Source organism: Mobula hypostoma, chromosome 11 (genome assembly GCF_963921235.1).
Source record: "Mobula hypostoma chromosome 11, sMobHyp1.1, whole genome shotgun sequence".
NCBI lineage: Eukaryota > Metazoa > Chordata > Chondrichthyes > Myliobatiformes > Myliobatidae > Mobula > Mobula hypostoma.
In genome coordinates this window covers 17,428,089-17,448,820 of record NC_086107.1, presented here as the reverse complement: position 1 = coordinate 17,448,820, position 20,732 = coordinate 17,428,089, and the positions used below count along the sequence as shown (strand labels likewise).

General features: G+C 42.1%; 1 protein-coding gene across 12 annotated transcripts in view; it reads right to left on the bottom strand.

The window, feature by feature from the left end:
* nav2a (neuron navigator 2a) overlaps window positions 1-20,732 on the bottom strand; it is a 1,052,051-nt gene that overhangs the window by 346,593 nt on the left and 684,726 nt on the right. For all 12 annotated transcript variants that reach the window (XM_063061719.1, XM_063061711.1, XM_063061712.1 and 9 more), the window contains exon 4: window positions 6,944-7,016. In XM_063061719.1, coding sequence (XP_062917789.1) covers window positions 6,944-7,016 — 73 coding nt within the window. The remainder of the gene's footprint in view (window positions 1-6,943; window positions 7,017-20,732) is intronic.

The window sequence follows — 20,732 nt, the reverse complement described above, 5'->3', positions numbered from 1 at the left end:
GGAGCTAGGTAGAAAGCTGAGAAACAGGACCTCCAGGGTTGTTATCTCTGGACTGCTGCCTGTGCCACGTGCCAGTGAGGGCAAGAATAGAATGATTTGCCAGGTGAATGCGCGACTGAGGAACTGCTACAGGGCGCAGGTGTTCAGACTTAAAGATCATTGGGATCTCTTCTGGGAAAGATATGACCTGTACAATAGGGACGGGTTACACCTGAACCCGAGAGGGTCCAATATCCTTGCTGACAGGTTAGCTACAGTTGTTTGGGTGAGTTTACACTACTTAGGCAGCGGGGTGGGAACCAGAGTGATGCTGCTGAAGCACAGGTAGTTGGTTTACAAACAGACGCAATGTATAGTGAAACTCCTAGCAAAGAGAGACTGCTGGTAGAGCAAAATTGCAGTCAACACGTTGTGTTGCAACGTAAAAGGTAGACAAAATTAAAAAGGGTGAATACAGGACTGAAGGTCTTATATTTGAATGCACACAGTATACGGAATAAGGTAAATAAACTTGTAGCACAGTTACAGGTTGGCATGCATGATGCTGCAGGTACCACTGAATCATGGCTGAAAGAAGACTATACCTAGGTCCAAAAATACACATTGTATTGAAAGGATAGGCAGGAAGACAGAGGAGGTGGCATTGCTGTGTTGGTAAAAAATGAAATCAAATCATTAGAAAGAGGTGACATAGGGTTGGACAGTGATGAATTACTGTGGATAGAGCTAAGAACTGCAAGGGTAAAAATACCCTGATGGGAGTTACATACAGACTCCCAAACAGTAGTTGGGATGTGGTCTACAAATTACAATGGGAAATAGCAAATGCATGCCAAAAGGGCAATGTTACAATAGTCATGCGGGATTTCAATATGCAGTTAGATTGGGAAAAATCAGGCTGGTGCTGGATTACAAGATGGGAAATTTATAGGATGCCTATGAGATGGCTTTTTAGAGCAGCATGCGGATGAGCCCACTCGAGGATCAGCTATTGTGGATGGGTTGAGAGAGCTGAAGGTAAAAGAACCCTTAGGGACGTGATCATATTATGATCGAATTCACCCTGAAATTTGAGAAGGAGAAGCTAAAGTCAGATGTATCAGAATTACAGTGGAGTAAAGGGAATTACAGGGGCATGAGAGAGGAGTAGTCAGAATTAACTAGAAAAGAACACTGGCAGGGATGATGGGAGAGCAGCAATGGCTTGAATTTCTGGAAGCAATTCAGAAGGCACAGGATATATACAACCCAAAGAAGAAGTATTCTGAAGGCCAGATAACACAACTGTGGCTGACAAGTCAAAGCCAACATAAAAGCCAAAGAGAGTGCATATAATAGAGCAAAGATTAGAGAATTGAGAAGCTTTCAAATGCCAACAGAAGGCAACTAAAAAAGTCATTAATAATGTAAAGATGGAATCGAAAAGTAAACTAGCCAATAATATTACAGAGGATACCAAAAGTTCCTTCAGATACATAAAGTGTAAAAAAGAGGCGAGAGTGGATATTGGACCACTGGAAAACAATGCTGAAGAAGTAGTAATGGTGGACTAGATTCCGGAATGGTTTTGGGAGACTGAAAAGTTGGAAATACCACTCAACTCTTCACAGAATGAGGGAGGCAGAAAAAAGGAAATTATAGACCAGTCAGTCTGACTTCAGCAGCTGTGAAGACGTTGGAGTCGATTGTCAAAGATGTGTTTTCAGTTTACATGATAAAATAGGCTATAGTCAGCATGGTTTCCTCAAGGGAAAATCTTGCCTGACAAATCTGTTGGAATTCTTTGAAGAAATAACAAGCAGGATAGACAAAGGAGAGGGCAAGCAGCATCTGTAGGAAGAGGTGCAGTCAACGTTTCAGGCTGAGACCCTTCCTCAGGACGAAGTCCTGACGAAGGGTCTCGGCCTGAAACGTCGACTGCACCTCTTCCTACAGATGCTGCTTGGCCTGCTGCGTTCACCAGCAACTTTGATGTGTGTTGCTTGAATTTCCAGCATCTGCAGAACTCCTGTTGTTAGACAAAGGAGAATCGGTTGATGTTGTGTACTTGGATTCTCAGAAGGCCTTTGACAAGGTGCCACACATGAGGCTGCTTAACAAGCCATGAGCCCATGGTATTACAGAGAAGACTCTTGCATGGATAAAGCAGTGGCTGATTGGCAGGAGACAAAGAGTGGGAACAAAGGGAGTCTTTGCTGGTTGGCTGCCAGTGATTAGTAGCGTTCCACAGGGGTGTGTGTTGGGACCAATTCTTTTTACATTACATGTTAATGATTTGGATTAAGGAATTGATGGCTTTGTTGCAAATTTTGCAGACGATATGAAGGTAGGTGGAGGGAAAAATAGTTTTGAAGAAGCAGAGTGGCTACAGAAGGACTTTGACAGATTTGGAGAATGGGCAAAAAATTGGCAGATGGAATATCGCATTGGGAAGTGTATGGTCATGTACTCTGGGAGCAGAAATGAAAGGGTGGATTATTTTCTAAATGGAGAAAAAAATACCAAAAAACTGAGGTGCAAAGGGACTTGAGAGCTTGTGCAGGATTCCCACAAGGTTAATTTGCAGGTTGGTTCCGTGGTGAGGAAGACAAATGCGATGTTAGCATTCATTTCAAGAAGACTAGCACTGGTAAGGCCTTGATTGGAGTACTGTGAGCAGGTTCGGGCTCCTTATCTTAGAAAAGGTGCGTTGAAACTGGAGAAGGTTCAAAGGAGGCTCACGAAAATGATTCCAGGTTAGAATGGCTTGTCATATAAAGAGTGTTTGGTGGCTCTGGGACTGTATTCACTAGAATTCAGAAGAATGAAGGCTGACCTCATTGAAACCCATCGAATACTGAAAGGCCTTGATAGAGTGGATGTGGAGAGGATGTTTCCTATGGTGGGAGAGTCTAAGAGCAGAGGACACAGCCTCAGAATAGAGGGGTGTCATTTTACAACAGAGATGAGGAGCAATTTTTTTAGCCAGAAAGTGGTGAATCTATGGAATTCTTTACCACAGGGAGTTGTGGAAGCCAAGTCTGTATGTATATCTAAGGCAGAGGTTGATAGATTCTTGATTGGTCAGGGCATGAAGGAATATGGGGAGAGGGCAGGAGATTGGGGCTGAGAGGAAAAGTGGATCAGCCATGATGTAATGGCAGAGCAGGCTCGATGGGCTAAATAAACTAAGTCTGCGCCAACGCCTTATGGTCTAAAACCCCAGGAGATCAGCATTTTCTGAGACCCTCAAACCACTCCGTCTGACACCAACAGTTATTCCATGGTCAAAGTCACTTAGATCACATTTCTTCCCATTTTGATGTTTGGTCTGAACAACAACTGAACCTCTTGACAATGTCTGCATGCTTTTATGCATTGAGTTGCTGTCACCTGATTGGCTGATCAAGTGCATTATGAAGCAGGTATACAGGTGTACCTAATAAAGTGGTTCCTTAAGGTTGTCACCGGTGAGGGTGGTAGCGACTATCAGATCCCACTACCTACTAAGTTCTCTCAACTGCATACATCTCAAACAGCCTCTGAAAACTAAGTCCAGCTCCTGCCCTTCAGAATCAGGTTTATTATCACCGGCAGGTATTGTGAAATTTTGTAACTTCGCAGCAGCAGTTCAATGCAATACATCATATAGAGAAGAAGAAAAAAAATAATGAAAAAATCAATTATAGTATACATATATTGAATAGATTAAAAATTGTACAAAAACAGAAATAATATATTTAAAAAGTGAGGTAGCGTCCATGGGTTTAATATCCATTTAAGAATCAAATGGCAAAGGGGAAGAAGCTGTTCCTGAATCACTGAGTGTGTGCTTTCAAGCTTCTGTACCTCCTACCTGATGGTAACAGTGAGTAAAGGCCACACCCTGGGTGCTGGGGGTCCTTAGTAATAGATACTGCCTTTCTGAGACACTGCTTCTTGAAGATGTTCTGGGTATTTTGTAGGCTAGTACCAAAGATGGAGCAGACTAAATTTACGACCCTCTGTAGCTTCTTTCGGTCCTGTGCAGTAGGACAGTGATGCAGCCTGTCAGAATGCTCTCCATCGTGTATCTATAGAAGTTTTTGAGTATTTCTGTTAACATACCAAATCTCTTCATGTGTGGCTTAGCTACTAAACTCAGTGGAACCATTTCTTCTGACAAAAGAAGGGGCAAAGGTAAGTTACTGAAGCCTTAAAACCAGTTGCTTCAGGTAGATAGGGTTCATTAACCATGGTTGGCGAGTCATCTCAGACGACAAAAACTCTGATCTCAAACCTCTGCTGTCTTGTGGCTATACCCTTTCACGGGGAATGCTTTGGGAAGTAAACCCTGAGGAAAAGTTCAGAGCTGGGGTCCCTCAGACAGTTCTACGTGGAGTCCAACGCTGACTGGCATTTCCTGTAATGCCGCTGGTGCCAAACTGAATTGGTCTCTGCCATTCTTTTGGATTCATCAGCTGCTTGTGGAGGGGGAGCCTGCTACATGGGCAACAGCTTGCTCTCCATATCGTACTGCCCTGTGTATAACACAGATAGCTGAGACGTAACATCCATGGCTGACCCCAACTAATGGAGGGCCTTTGACAAAGTGGCCATTGAGTGTATATCATGCATTATGAAACTTAAATGAGCACTGTGTTTTTTTCAGTAACCTCCACATGCCTCCAGAGTTTAGATGCTCCAACAATGTTAGTTTGTGTCACTTAATTTGAAGATGGATTTAATATTTTTGATGAAAGCATGCTGTTGTACTGCTTTCCAAACCCCACTGTACCAATTCAAGATGACTTGAAGAAAAAACAAATTCATATTCACATGGTTTAAATTTTCTCAGACAGCCAACACGGGACTTGCCAGTAATGCCCAGATACTGGAACATTAAACCCTGAAACAAAACATGCCATATCTTCCACAGAAAGCTAATTCAGCACCTTTAATCTGTTAACTAATTTTCTGCCACATACAACATTTTGCAGAAGTTATGGCAATAATAATTGTATACAATCTGGAATGAATCTATTCGAGATACATTATTGTTTATATCTGGAATAGATATACTGGATATATTTGAAAGCATATTTCTTTAAACTTCCCTTTGAAGGTACGGAGTACAAGAATTGCGATGCTATGTTGAAGTTGTACAAGACATTGTTGAGGCCTAATTTGGAGTATTCTGTGCAGTTCTGGTCTCCTACCAACAAGAGAGGTATCAATTAATATTGAAAGAGTGCAGAGAAAATTTACAAGGGTGTTGCAGGGACTTGAGGACCTGAGTTACAAGGAAAGGTTGAATAGGTTATGACTTTATTCTCTAGAGCATAGTAAAATGAGAGGAGATTTGACAAAGGTATACAAAATTATGAGGGGTATAGATAGCGTGAATGCAAGCAAGCTTTTTCCACTGAGGCTGGGTGAGACAAGAATTAGAGGTCATAGGTTAAGGCTTAAAGGTGAAATGTTTAAGGGGAACATGAGGGGGAACTTCTTTACTCGGAGGGGGTGAGAGTGTGGAACGAGTTGCCAGCGGAAGTGGTGGATACAGATTCAATTTCAACATTTAATTTGGATAGTTACATGATGGGAGGGGAATAGAGGGCTATAGTCCAGGAGCAGGATGCGGCTGGGCAGATTAGTAGTTCAGCATGGAATAGATAGGCTGAGCAGCCTGCTTCTGTGCTGTAGTATTCTATGACTCCATGACAGCACTGTTTGCAAAAGATGCATCTTCAGAACAGGGAACGTTGACTCAGACCATGAGAGGCCTGCGTCGGGCATTTTCATGCCTTACAAGGTGCAGATTGGAAGTCTGTGTGGGGCGCCACTCCTCGCACAGACTAGAGCAATGTGTAGTTAAGTGCCTTGCTCAAGGGCACAAACACGCTGCCACAGCTGAGGCTCGAACTAGCGACCTTGAGATAACTAGACGAACGCCTTAACCACTTGGCCACGTGCCCAACAATCTAGGATTAGTGTTGTGCTTGGAGTGCCAGATGTTGGGACCCTGGGAGACTCCCAGTCTCCCCAAGGATTACATTTGCCCCAGGTGCATTGAGATGAGGCTCCTTAAGGACCGTGTTAGGGATCTGGAGCTGCGTTGGAACGTCGACGTTCCCTCCTCCCATATTCAGAACAATGTTATCAAAAATTACAACAAAGGAATTGATTAAACTAAACTCTTGGGCAGTGGGACTTAATATGTCTGAGGAAGGATTAGATTCAAATCCAAGTTATTGTACTTCAAACGGCCACTTGCATGATATGTTGTACTTTAACCACAAAAATTCAGAGCTGGTGTTTTTGGTTACATATATGAAGACGTATGTGGTTTTATATATTTGACAGCATAAGCTGCTTGTTTCTATTCTGAATCTTTCACATCCTGAAGACAGGCAAGTATTTCTAGTCCATGTCCAGAAGACACTTCAAGCGTTTGAGCTAACTACATTTCATTTCTCACTGGGGAAACGTACTGGACTTCTGCTTGAGAGAAAATGGGGTTCATCACCATCAATCTTGGAGTTTTCCTCTTCTCCAAATAACCATCTGTTGCCAGATGATTCTATAGAGAAGATGAGGAACCAGCTCCAAACATCATGAACTCACTGACACTGAAATATGCAGGTTTCAGTGGGCTCAACTGGTTTTACTGTTCCCAGCAAGCGTTGATAATGTGGCAGTTGGGAGGTTTAGACAATTATACAGATGTTCTTATGTTCTTGAATGTAGTCGAATTTCAAAAAGTATCTTAGCACTTTGGATAGTTAGCTTGCAGTGTTGTTTAAAATATGGTTATGGAAGAAAGCTAAACTAACTAATAGTCCTCCTGCCTACACTGTACACACCATAAAGTGAATTGTAAAGAAAGATTTGAAGTGATAAAGTTGTCCAATACTGGAGATCAATTAACAACATTTCTGCTTAACAACCACAATGTGGCTTGAGACCACATTGTGTTTCTTACCTTCTGCTGAAAGACCCTGTATATTCACTCCTTTGGCAGCCAAGAAACTCAGGCACACATCAATATTTTCAATCTAGAGAAAGATGGACACAAAGAGAAAGAGTAATTTAAATTCTGTTTCACTGAGCAATAGATAAGAGGTTATTCGCTCTACTTCAAATGAGATGTTAACTTGCAAGGACAATTCAGATGTTTTCTTCAGCTGCGTTCAAATGACCAACTGATCAACCAAAAATGGGGGTGAGAGAAAAAAAAAATCATTGGAGACTGCTGACTTTTCTTGTCATTTCTCCAACTCACTTCTCCGACAGGTCTAGCAAAGACTCTAGCTTGTAAATATAAGAATGTATAATTGCAGTCACCACTGCTAAAAAAAAAACAGAAGGAATACGACTAAGTGTTGAAGATGAACAAATAGAAGGAAATTCTAATTTTGCCAAAAGGAGATACGACCTTATAAAATACTGGAGGAACTCAGCAGGTCGAGTAGCATCCATGGAAAGGAATAAGCAGTTGATGTTTCAGACCGAGACCCTTCATCAGGATGGAGAGGAAGGGAGAAAAGCCAGAAGAAGAAAGTGAGGGGAGAGGAAGGAGTACAAGTTAGAAGGTAATACTTCCAGTTTGTATTTCTAGCTTCTAGCTTGTACATCTTCTCATTGCCCCCGCCCCCCCCCCCCAAATTCTTCTTCTGGCTTCTTCCCCCTTCCTTTCCAGTCCTGTTGAAGGTTCCCAGCCTGAAACATTGCCTGTTTTTTTTTCCTGTTTATTAGAAAGGAGACTGAAAATTGGGCTGAGTGGTCCTGCAACAGCAAACTCTCACTCAATAGCCGCAAAACCAAACAGCTGATTATTGACTACAGGAGGAGGAAACCAGAGGTCCATGAGCCAATCTTCATCAGGGTATCAGAGGTGGAGAGGGTCAGCAATATTAAGTACCTCGGCGTGATCAATTCAGAAGATCTGTCCTGGGCCCAGCAGATAAATGCCATTACAAAGAAGGCACGGCAATACATCTACTTTCTTCGAAGTTTGCCAAGAGTCAGTATGACATCTAAAACTTCTGACAATCTTCTACAAGATGATGATGGAGAGTACACCGACTGGTTGCGTCAAGGCCTGGTATGGAAACCCTTGAATGGAAAGGTCTACAAGAAGTACTGGATAAAGCCCAGTCCACCACGTGTAAAGCACTGCCCCCCCCAACTATTCAGCACATCTACAAGGAGTGCTGTCGCAGGAAGGCAGCATACACCATCCAGGCCATGGTCTCTTCTTCCTGCTGCCACCAGGAAGGAGGTATGAGAGACTCAGGTCCCACACCACCAGGTTCAGGAACAGTCATTGCCCCTCAACCATCAGGCTCTTGAACCAGTGGGGACAACCTCACTTAACTTGCCCCAACTTTGATCCCATACCTATGGACTCACTTTCAAGGACTCTTCAATTAATGTTCTCAATATTTATTGCTTATTTTCTATATTTATTATGTTTTTCTTTTTGTATGTGCAGCTTGTTGTCTTTTGCACATTGGCTCTTTGTCTTTGTTGTGTGCAGTTTTTCATTGAGTCTACTTTGTTCCTTGTATTTTGTATTTATTGTGAATGCCTGCAAAAAATGAAGCTCAGGGTACTATAAGGTTATATACAAAAAGTAATATATACATAGGCATCACTGTAGCATAGTGGCTAGTATGACACAATTACAGCTCTCAGAATTCAATTCTGACATCATCAACCCCATCATATGCGTGGGTTTTCTCTGGGTGCACCATTTCCTCCTACAGTCCACAGACATACCGGTTAGTAGATTAATTGGTCATTGTAAATTGTCCCGTGATTAGGCTTGGGTTAAATCAGGAGTTACCAGGCGGCGTGGCTCGAATGTCTGGAAGGGCCTATACTGCGCCGTATTGCAATAAATGAACAAATGTACTTTGAGAATAAATTTTCTTTGAATTTTGAACAGCATGTTCAAAACAAAACCAACAGCATCTGAGTTCTATCAGGGCAAGGTTTCATAATTAATGTCAGCTTCTAGGTTGGAATGCTTGAAGTAGTTGTTATTTCAATTTGATTGACAAGTTCACTAATACATAGTAAAAGTATGCAGGCTACTTTATCCCACTGTATTACAAATACAAATCCTTTCGAATCAGGTAACAGGGCGATCTTCTTCAGCAGTCCCTTGTGGCCAAGAATGGCTGTTTCCACTCCAGTTCTGAAGACAGGAAGATGTCTGTGGATGAATTATTTACTGTGGGGTGTGGACTGACACCAGCTAGCCTTCTGTAATCAATGTTTGAAATGAATCAGGCTTTAATTTGCCCAATTATTTGCCGTTAAATGCATTTCAATGTGTTGCCCATTCTGTACATGTTTCACCATCATGATTTTCTCAGTTTTAATATCATAGACTGACAAATGCCTCTGATACACTTAGCGATCTACAGAAAGAACAAAGTATTTGCTCTTTAGAGGGAAATATTTTGCACTATCATAATTTTATGAATTTGCACATCACACAATAAATTTTTTTGTTGCCTGACAAGGCTTCTTAGAATTAATCCTATGTAAAATCACATCAAGGAAAAGGTGAGGCTGTTGAAAAGAATTATGTACTTTGCCTCTGAGAAGACTGACGAGGCAAAAATAATACAGAACTATGTGTATTTTTTTCTATTCCCCATTCTGGCTTCCCTTTTACTTCTTTTCTCCTCTTCTGCCTATCACCTTCCCCTGGTTCCCCTCCTCCTTCCACTTATCCTATGGCCCACTCTTCTTTCCACTGATGCTGCCTGACCTGCTGAGTACCTCCAGCATTTGTTACGTATTGCTGTGGATTTCCAGCATTTGCAGAATCTCTTGTGTTTATCAAATAGGAAGTGATGTTAAGAAAGCATAAAGAATTAATGCTTAGCAACATTATATTTTTAAAAGAAAGAACTTGCTTTGATGGCATCTTGCATATAATCAGAATATTTCACAACACTTCAAAGCCAATTAATTGCTTTGGAAGTGCTGTCACTGCTATGAGGTAGATATATGTCGATACAGTACCAATTTACGTATAATACAGTCCCACAATCAGGAACAGTATATTTTGCCATGCAACTAGACAGAGTCACATCTTAAAAAGTACCATCTGCAAGAGGACACAATGAAGAATTCCCTCATACAATCCTGAAAAGCTTGTCTGGATCATGGTCTATGTTTTGTGGTCAGTGTCAAAGTGAAGGCACTTGCCGCTAACCACAGACAAAGCAGCCCAGAAAGGTTCCATTATCTCTGTGGCGGGGAGTTCCCATTTCCTCCTGTCTAATCCTCTCAGGTGATAACTCAAAGGAATGATTGGCATCTAACAGCTGTGACATCATCACTGGTTGAGAAGTCAATCACACAAAATAGTTCTTCTTGCCAACAAAGAATAGTAAGTTTTTAAATTAACAAATTTAACATTTTGCACTGCAATAAGATTAGAACATAAGAAGCAAAAATTAGAATTTGTATTTAATGTAATGGGTACTTCTTTTTAGTTAGAGATACTGCATGGTAGCAGACCCACATGCCCCAATTACACCCATGTGACCTGTACCTGTACATTAACCTGTACGTCTTTGGAGTGTGGGAGGAAACAAGAGGACCTGGAAGAAACCCACATAATCATGGACAGCAACACACACAGAATGCTGGAGGAACTCAGCAGACCTGGCAGCTTCTATGGAAAAAGAGTACAGTTGACATTTTGGGCCGAAACCCTTAATTTGAGCCTTCCCTTGAGGGCTCTTCAAGCTGAGGAGAAGCTTTTTTCCTCCAACTTTTTTTCTCTAGCCCTGCTGAGGGGTTTCAACCTGAAACGTCAGCTGTACTCGTTTCCATAAATGCTGCCTAACCTACTGAGTTCCTCCAGCATTTTGTGTATGTTGCTCGGATTTCCAGCATCTGCAGATTTTCTCTTGTTTGCAGTCATGGGAAGAATGTACAAACCCCTTCCATACACTGAAAGGAATCAAACTCAGAGTGCTGGTGTTGTAATAGTCATGCTAACCATGATGCTACAGTGACGTCCGAAAGCAGTGATCCACACGGGGATCGAACCTGCAACCTTGGCGTTATCAGTACCATATTCTAATTACTATTTTTATTTATTATTTGAATTCTAATCTACAAAAATATAAGGACAAACAGATAGTGAAATAGAAATTATGAATCATTATAATTACACCAATGAAAACACATTTGCAGTTCATGTAACTAACATTTCAAATTATTTTATCACTTCTATACACCTGAAGCTCGTGAGATCAGTGATAGCAGAAGATGATGCTGGAGAGATCTGTGAAAAATCACACCTTCCAGAGGAGCAGGGACCCCTGCAGCAACTTTGGGATTTCCACACCCATCTGAGTGTTTGCAGTTGCCAAAAAGTTGCCAATCGTTACACAGCAGAATGAAGGGCCACTTGTCTGATCCCCTTTATAAAAACTGCGACACTCTAGCAAATGCAAGGCTTGAATTTCGGGCTGAGGGCACCCACCTTGAGATCATCTGACTAAATCTGAAAGATTTATCATTCAACATCCTTCCATTGCTCCATTATAGTACACATTGTAAACTGCTGGAAATTTGCAGATTAAAGCAAAAACAGGGACATGTGACTCTGCAGATGATGGAATGTGGAGCCAAATTACGCTCAACCCAGAGTTGCAACTACAGATTAATGCAAAATCTTTGCCAGATGTTAGATTTCACTCAAATGTCCAAGGGCAAAGTCTGCAGTGACAGCTATTGACAATTTTGCTAAAATTCAATGAACTGCAACATCCTCCAACCAGATGTTGACAAGAGTGAAGCTTTCATCTTTATCCTCGGACACAAAAACCACAGTGTCATAACTAACTTTATCCCCCTCCTCACTCATTGTCCCCAGCTTGGGTAAATGATGTAATCTCAGTGTCCCATTGGAGACAGGATGGCGTGGCATGCTACAGGGACTATGCAAACATGGACTGTTGCACCTTTCAAAGAAAGATCTATTATAACTGAGCGATAAACATATTAGGTACATAGCCAGGCAGCATTTCTGACTTCTCCCTTTCCTTTCCATTCCTGATGAAGAGTCTTGACCCAAAGCATCGACTGCTAACTCTTTTCCATAGATGCTCCCAGGCCTGCTAAGTTCCTCCAGCATTTTGTGTGTGCTGCTTCGGACTTCCAGCAGGTCTTCCTGTGATTAAATTTCAATATGGACACAGTGGGCCAAAGGACAAGTTTCTGTGCTGTATAACTCAATTACATGATCCCAGAAGGAGCTAGAGACATGCAACACAATTGAACAATGCCATCAAAAGACCACAGATATGTGCTGAGTGATTTTCTTTAGAGTTATTATGGGAGTCAAGAGTGTGATCACAAGAAAGTAGGTTATTGTTTCTTTCTGCACCCAGCATAAAGATACTATTGTGAAGAAGGTGTGCCAGCATCTTTATTTACTTAGAAATGTAAGTTGATTTGGCATGTGATCAAAGACTGATAAATTTCTACAGATGTACAGCAGAGACCATTTTGACTGGCTGCCTGGTTTAGAAACTTCAACGGACAGAAATGCAAGAGGCTACAGAGAGTAGTGGGCTTGGTCAGTTCAATGACGGGAGCAGCACTCCACACTATCGAGGTCAACAAGAGGCAATGTCACAGGAAGGTGACATCCATCATCAGCGATCCTAACCATCTGGGCGATACCCTCTTCTCAATGCTGCCATCAGCATGAAGACTCAACAACAGCTTCTTCCCCACTGCTTTCAGGTTATTGAACCAATCTGGAAAAAACTCTAACACAACCTCAGACTATATCTCTTTTCTCCCTACCTCACCTTGCACTAGTTCCATTATAAATACAAGAGATTCTGCAGATGCTGGAAATCTAAAGCAACACACACAAAATACTGGAGGAACTCAGCAGGTCAGGTAACATCTATGGAAATGAATAAACAATCAATGTTCAATCTTTTACTTGGACTGGAAAGAAAAGAATTCAGAATAAGAAGGTTGGGAGAGGGGAAGGAGTAAAGGTGATAGGTGAAGCCAGGTGAGGGGGGGGGGTAATGATGTAAGAAGCTGAGAGGTGATAGATGGAAAATGTAAACAGCTGAAGAAGGAATCTTGATAGGAGAGAATAGTGGACCAATAAAAAAAACAGAAGGAGGAAGAGAGGGAGCTGAGAAGGGAGGGGTAAGAGCAGAGACAGAATGGGGAATGGAAAAAGAGAGAAGGAGACAGGGGAGAAATTACTTAAACCAGAGGGGATAACTTTACTCAACTTCACTTGCCCCATCACTGAACTGTTCCCATAATCTATGGACTCATATTCAAGGACTCTTCATGTCATGTTCTCAATATTTATTGCTTATTTATTATTAATTATTTCATTTTTTTCTTTTTGTATTATACAGTTTGTTATCTTTCACACACTGGTTGTCTGTCTTTCATTGATTCTATTACGGTTATTGACTTGAAAATGAATCTCAGGGGTGTACATGATGACATACATGCACACTGATAATAAATTTACTTTGCTTTGATGTGCATACATCAAAGTTGGAGGCTCCCATATCGAATAAGATGTGTAGCTCCTCCACAGAGAGTAGTCTCATTATTGCAGTAGAAAAGGCCATGGACCAACAGAAGTTGAATTGAAGTAGGTGGCCACCAGGAAATCCCACCTTTTGTGATAGACGGTGTGAGGATGCTCCATGAAGCAGTTTCCCAATTTATATAGAGGAGTCCACACTGGTAGCACCAGACGACCGCAACAGACACCAACAGAATCAGAAACAGTTTTAATATCATTGGCATATGTCATGAAATTAGCTGTTTTGTGGCAGCAGTACATTACAATGAATTATAATAAAAATCTATAAATTACAATAAGAAATATATAAAATTAATTTCATACACAGCAAAAAAGAGAAAGGAAAAAGAAATAATGAAATAGTGTACATGAGTTAATCTGATGGCAGAGGGGAAGACTAGTTCCATTATGTTTATTTTATCAAGCTAAGTTACATATAATTGTTTGCCATCCTCCAAGAGGACCACAACCTTGTCGTGGTTTGGAGGCTTGTGTGCCTCAGTAACCCAAAGAGCTATGTTGGCTAGAGTCAGTGCTTTGATAGGGTCATGATAGCGTCTTTCCAGGCTCTTAATGGGGTCACCCATACCAAACAGGTCAAAGAGTAGAGACCAGACTAAGACTGGTCCAAACAACAGGAATTCTGCAGATGCTGGAAATTCAAGCAACATACATCAAAGTTGCTGGTGAACGCAGCAGGCCAGGCAGCATCTATAGGAAGAGGCGCAGTCGACGTTTCAGGCCGAGACCCTTCGTCAGGACTAACAGACTGGTCCACCTAGTTTGGGGGTTCAGCTCTGGACTATCAACCCTGACTGGTCAAACAGAACTGTTACAGAAACTGCAATGAAGTAATTAAAAGTTTCTATCGCACTGTGTCGCTGCTGCAAAACTAATTTTCATTGCATTTATATCTTATGTACATACACCTATGACAAAAAATTTGAACTTTTCTTCCTAACCCAATTACAGTATTTACATTGCCACCCAGGTTACATTCAGCTCACTTAAGAAATTAGAGGATTTAACCTGGTTCTTTGCCAGCCCAAGTGGGTCCTTTGATCAACCACTTTCATGCCAACACTCACGTAAATAGGTAAACCTATTGAACTTGCTGAGCTAAGAGGGCAGTACCTATTTGAAGCAGTCAATAAAAGACCAATCACTAACAAGAGAAAATCTGCAGATGTTGGAAATCCAAGCAACACACACAAAATCCTGAAAGGGTTCTGATGAAGGGTCTCAGCCCGAAACGTCGACTGTTTACTCTTTTCCTCCAGCATTTTGTGCATGTGTTTTACTCAATAGGATATAAATTACCTTACATTCTCAAATGGATTTAGGAGTCATGAAACATGCTCTACGAGAGCACAATAGCAAACAAAACAAATTTGTAAAATTCTTTATGTGGTTGCTAGGTGTGTTAGCTTTATATGCTGTAAGCTTCTCAAGGAAATTCACTATGAAACATGCTGTCCAAGATCTACCAGAGTTTGCAGCAACCAAAAGCTGCATGAATTCGATGATGTTCTTTACATAAGTATGAATAAATGATAAAGAAAGTAACACACGCCATCATTCCACAGAAGCTAATTCATCCTTTACACTAACCACACTATTTTCTTCTTCACCCTCTCTCACACAACTCCAGCACTGGTGACATGCATTGTAAGGATCCACACAGCACAACTGACACAATCTATATTACGCGACTACACAGAATGAACCAATACACCACATTTTACACATAATTAACTGTTCATTTGCTGCAGTAAATTATTGCACAATGCATGAAATGGATAATTATTCCAGCAGAACACAAAGTGTGAAAAAAATACTAATTTTCATTCAATGCAATTCAGCTGAAATTTCTATCTGTGAAATCATGCAAGTACAGCTCAAGAATAGCCATTTGGAGATATATTAATAAAGAAACTCACCTGTAGTTATCAAACTATCAGGACTCTAGAGCATAAATCCAAGCTTGATGCCAATAGTGAAGTTAAGCCTTCCACTTGTGCATTTGCCTCCTGGCAACAATGAGTGCCATAGAGCTGACGTAATCCTGGCTTGATTCTGTGCACCTGAGTGTCTAACAGCCAATGCATGGTAATCAGGACTATTTGCAACTCAGGCAGTAAGCTGCATGGAGTGCATGCAGCCTGAGCTAGCATGGATTGCAAGGCACATTTACTAATGCAGCAAAATCTGCAGCACTTCCACTGTTGCTTGTAGTGTGAAAAAACACTTCCCCTAACCTGAACAAAAACCAAACAAGAGAAACTCTGCAGATGCTGGCAATCCGAGCAACACACATAAAGTGCTGGAGGAACTCAGTAGGCCTGAAATGTCAACTGCACTTTTTTCCCCACAGATGCTGCCTGGCCTACTGAGTTCCTCCAGCATTTTAGTCATAGTCATACTTTACTGATCCTGGGGGAAATTGGTTTTCGTTACCGTTGTGTTTGTGTGTGTTCTCCTAAGTTCAAAAGGGAATCAGCCTTGTGCAACACACATAAAATGGTGAAGGAAATCAACCGGTCACACACGTCACTGGAGAGGAATAAACACGGCCTGATAAGACCCTAAGACATGGGAGCAGAATTAGGCCATTCGATCCATTGAGGTTGCTCTGCCATTCGATCACAAGAAACTAACAGAACAACAACCCCCAAACCCCCTCCCCTCACACAACAAAATCACAAAGGAATGGGTGATAAAAAACACAGTATATAAAAACCGTAAGTCTGAAAAAGTCCACAGTCCATAAACGCAGAACCATGATACAATCCTGCGACATCACCAACATTCATTGAAAGAGAAGGACACCACACGAGTGCAGAGGCCTACCCGCCTGCCACAGCAGTAGGCCACTCACAGATGCCTCCTCTGGCAGTGGTCAAAAGGCAGGCAGTCAACGCTGAAATTCTCGCTCGCCTTCTGCATCATCTCGATGTATCACACTTTAATCAGCAATTAATGGATGCTTTAAACTGCAAAATGAAATGGAACATTGGTTTGTATCTCGTCTTGAGTACACACTCACTTCCGGGAATCTTCTTGGAGCCAGCAAAGCGCTGGATCACTCAAATAATCTCCAATCTGTAAACCGCAGGCTCCAACAGTTCCAGGAACACATTTAAGATGAAAAACAGGGACACAAGAAGTTAAAAAAAGCTATTTCCGTTTGCTAGCTGGAAGACGTCAACCGGGAGAGCATTGTATGCTGGTGCCATCTTGACCAGATCAGATCTCGGTTATTAACAGAAAGGTTATTTTAACATTATTTCAAGTAGTCACAGTGATCCAGAAGCCTCAGTTCAGTGCAGAGATGAGTAAACCATGTGATCATTGAGCTGAACACCCGTCCGTCCGTCTCCTCCAGCCTCAACACCCTGACTTTTTCAATCTGGCCCTACACTTAAATTGCCCAAATAGCGGGCCATTCCTCACTCTCAGATCTGGGTCCTGCCACTTCGATACGCTGGCGGCCCGGAGCCCGCTGCCTCGATTCTGCCCATACCGACCTTTCCAATCTGACCTGGCACTTAAATCGGTCAAACATCGGCTTGTTCTTTGCACTCGGGCCTGGGCCCCGCTGCCGCTACTCTGTCTCGCCTTGGCTCACCTCACCTCGGTTCTGCCACTTCAAATTGCCTCCAAGTCCGCTCCAGCAATGGCCAAACATTGGCTCATTTCCTGCTCTCGGGTCCAGGCCCCACCACCACGATTTGACTCATACACGCCACATCACAACCATCCTGTACCTTCGAAGCTTCAGTTCACGTTGCAAAAATGCCAGGTTGTATAGCTAGTTCAAAAGCTTATCCCTGAAAGTGAAGCTACAGGCTATGCTTCACCAGGGTCATCTTAAACCGGAAACAGAAATCTGTGAGCTTAACATTTTTAAGGGGAGGGGAGGAGAAGATGGCGGCGCAACGCAGTGCGCGTGGCCGCTCCGAAATGATATCGTATTTGTAGGTAGGTACCATGCACAATCCTGATTTGATGGAGACAGACGTGAGAAGCATGGAGGAACACCTGGAGAAACTTCTGAAATGCCTGCTTTGCTGCCGTTGCTACTGTGCAATTGAGAATCTCCAGAGGGGAAGGCCCCAAATCCTCAGCTTTGCCTATTGCCTGTTGCCGGGGCTGGGTCGAAGCACTCGGCAGAGATGGTGCTTGGTGTCGGAGGGCTGGTCGGAGGCTCAAAGTTTTCGGACGGACTCAAGAGTCGGTTGTGGTCGGGTGCTTCCAGGATGCTGCATCGGCAAGTTTGCGGCGCTTGAAGCTCATGGCAGGGAGAGTTGTTCTTCCTTCTACCATCTGCACGAAATGATGGGACTTTCGAGAGACTTTGAGACTTTTTTTTAAACCATGTCCATGGTCTGTTCTTTATCAAATTACGGTATTGCTTTGCACTGTTGTAACTATATGTTATAATTATGTGGTTTTTGTCAGTTTTTCAGTCTTGGTTTGTCTTGTGTTTCTGTGATATCATTCTGGAGGAACATTGTATCATTTCTTAATGCATGCATTACTAAATGACAATAAAAGAGGACTGCGTGTCCTCATAATCTAATCTAACATTTGACTTCATTATCCACATTGGAGTCAAGGAAAGCAATCTTTGATCCAAAGGAAGTCTGAAGTAAAGTTACACCTGCACTTATTTTCAAAGTTCAAAGTAAATTTATTATCAAAACACATATATGTCACAACAACACTGAGATATGTTTTCTTGTAGGCATTCACTGTACAACAAAGAAATATAACCAAGGTAAACTGTGCAAATACAAAGAAAAAACAAATAATAATAATGAATAAATAGTAAATAGACAATATCAAAAACATGAGTTGTAGAGTCCTTGAAAGTGAGTCTATAGGTTGTGAAATCAGTTCAGTGTCGAGGTGAGTTAGTTACCCACTCTGGATAACCAGTTTAATACTGGTGTCAGACTAGCTCTGCTATTGATATTCATGTCTCTCAGTTCCTGTTGAAGATACTGTTGTAGAAACATGTGCACAAAACCCACTTTGGCACTTTGGTTCAGTACTGAGGGAATCATTCAATGTTGCAGAAGAATCTTTCAGACAAAGTGATTGTTAAATCCATCTGCCACCACTCAGAGTCCTGATGCAGGGTTTTGACCTGACAATGTCTTTCCTCCCACAGCCGCCACTTGCTGAGCTCCGTAAGGCAGAGGAGCAGAATTAGGCCATTCAGCCCATCAAGTCTGCTCCGCCATTCCATCATGACTGATTTATTATTCTTCAGTACGTTTTTTTTTGTTGTTCCAGATTCCAGCATCTGCAATCTCTTGTGTCTGCCCTCATCTAGACTTGCCTTGCCCCAGAGGGTCACTCTAAGTACAGCATGGACACCAGAGGACTCGCAGTTGCTCTGTCACTGAAATGGATCCCATGTTGATCTGTTTCACTGCTGTTTCTGCAAACTTGTTTGTGCTTACTGACTGCTGAGATATCACAAGCAATGAAATTGCCAAGCTCAAACACGAAGAAATCTGCAGATGCTGGAATTTAAAGCAACACACATAAAAAATGCTGGTGAACGCAGCATTTTTTAAAATAGTCAAACTAGTTACTTAACTCTTAAAGAAACAAACTTTGTATTTCCCAATGAGAACCTGGTCTGTAAAGATTTTTAGTCACTTGCTCAGAGGCCATAATGTGGCAGAAAGGACAATACCCACACAGGTGTGTAAATCACTGACATTGTGGCTTTCAGTTCTGCTTTAGCCATTCCCATTCTGAAATGTTGGTCCTTGGCCTCCTCTGCTGCTATGTTGAGGCCATTCTCAGGCGGATGAACAATACCTCATATTCCGTATGGGTAGCCTCCAACATGATGGCAATTTCTCAAGCCTCTGGTAATTTTTCACCCTCCCCCTTTCCCTCCTCTTCCATTCCCCACTCTGGCACCCCTCTTACCTCTTCTCCTCACCTGTCTATCACCTCTTCCTGGTGCCCCTCCTCCATTACTTTCTCCGATGGTCCACTTCTTCTCCTATCAGAATCCTTCTTCTTCAGCCCTTTACATACCCCACCTATCTGGTAGCTTCTCACTTCATTCCTCCCTCCCCCACCCACCTAATCTTTTACCTCACCTGGTTTTACTTATCACCTTCTACCTTGTTTCCTAACGTTCTCTTCCCCCACCTTCTTATTCTGGCTTCTTCTCCCTTCTTTTACAGTCCTGATAAGGGCCTCAGCCTGAAACGTCAACTGTTCATTCATTTCTATAGATTCTGCCTGAAGTCCCTCCAGCATTTTGCAAGTATTACTCTTACAGTGCATGTCTTGCACTGTACCACTGCCTTAAAACAACAAACCTCACAACAGATGGCAGTGATAATAAACCCGATTCTGATGAGCAAAAATAACAGTAATTGCACTGTGATGGGTTTACTACCTCAGCAGTTCCCTGACACATGAACCAACAATAAAACCTCAAGAAACTCACCTGTTCCCTTTCTACTCGGTATTTTAGAAACCACTAAATGTGATGATAAAAGGGGGAATAAAAAATCCCGCCTCCTCCTGCTTTGTCTGGTGTTTAAACAAACATGGGAAATTCCAGGAGCTAGAGCAAGGGTTTATGTGCTACACAATGGTTTGAGCACAAAGCATTTGCCAAAGACAATAGTCAATTCATCTGTCCTTTGTGCCCATGACACATTTACACACGGATTCTTCTGAGTATAGGGCAATGTGTAAATAGTGTTTGACATTACTGCTGCATTTATACCTGAAAAAAATTACAGCAGCCCAATAGGAATTTGAAGGATTTGGATCTATTGAATTAGCATCAGGGAGTATATTAGTGAAACAAACCCAAAAATGATCCCATTTTTTTTTAACTCACAGGCAATGGAGGGTTAACGTATGAGGAGTGTTTGATGGCTCTGTGCCTATACTTGCTAGAGTTTAGAAGAGTGAGTGTGATGAGTGTTGGGGGGGGGTGGCGGGGGAGGATCTACTGAATATTGAAAGGCCTGGAAAGACTGGACATGGAGAGGACATTTCCTATAGCGGGTCTAGGCCCAGAAGCCACAGCCTCCGAGTACAGGGACATACCTTTAAGAACAGAGATGAGAAGGAATTTCTTTAACCCTCAGAGATGAGAGGGGTGAATTTC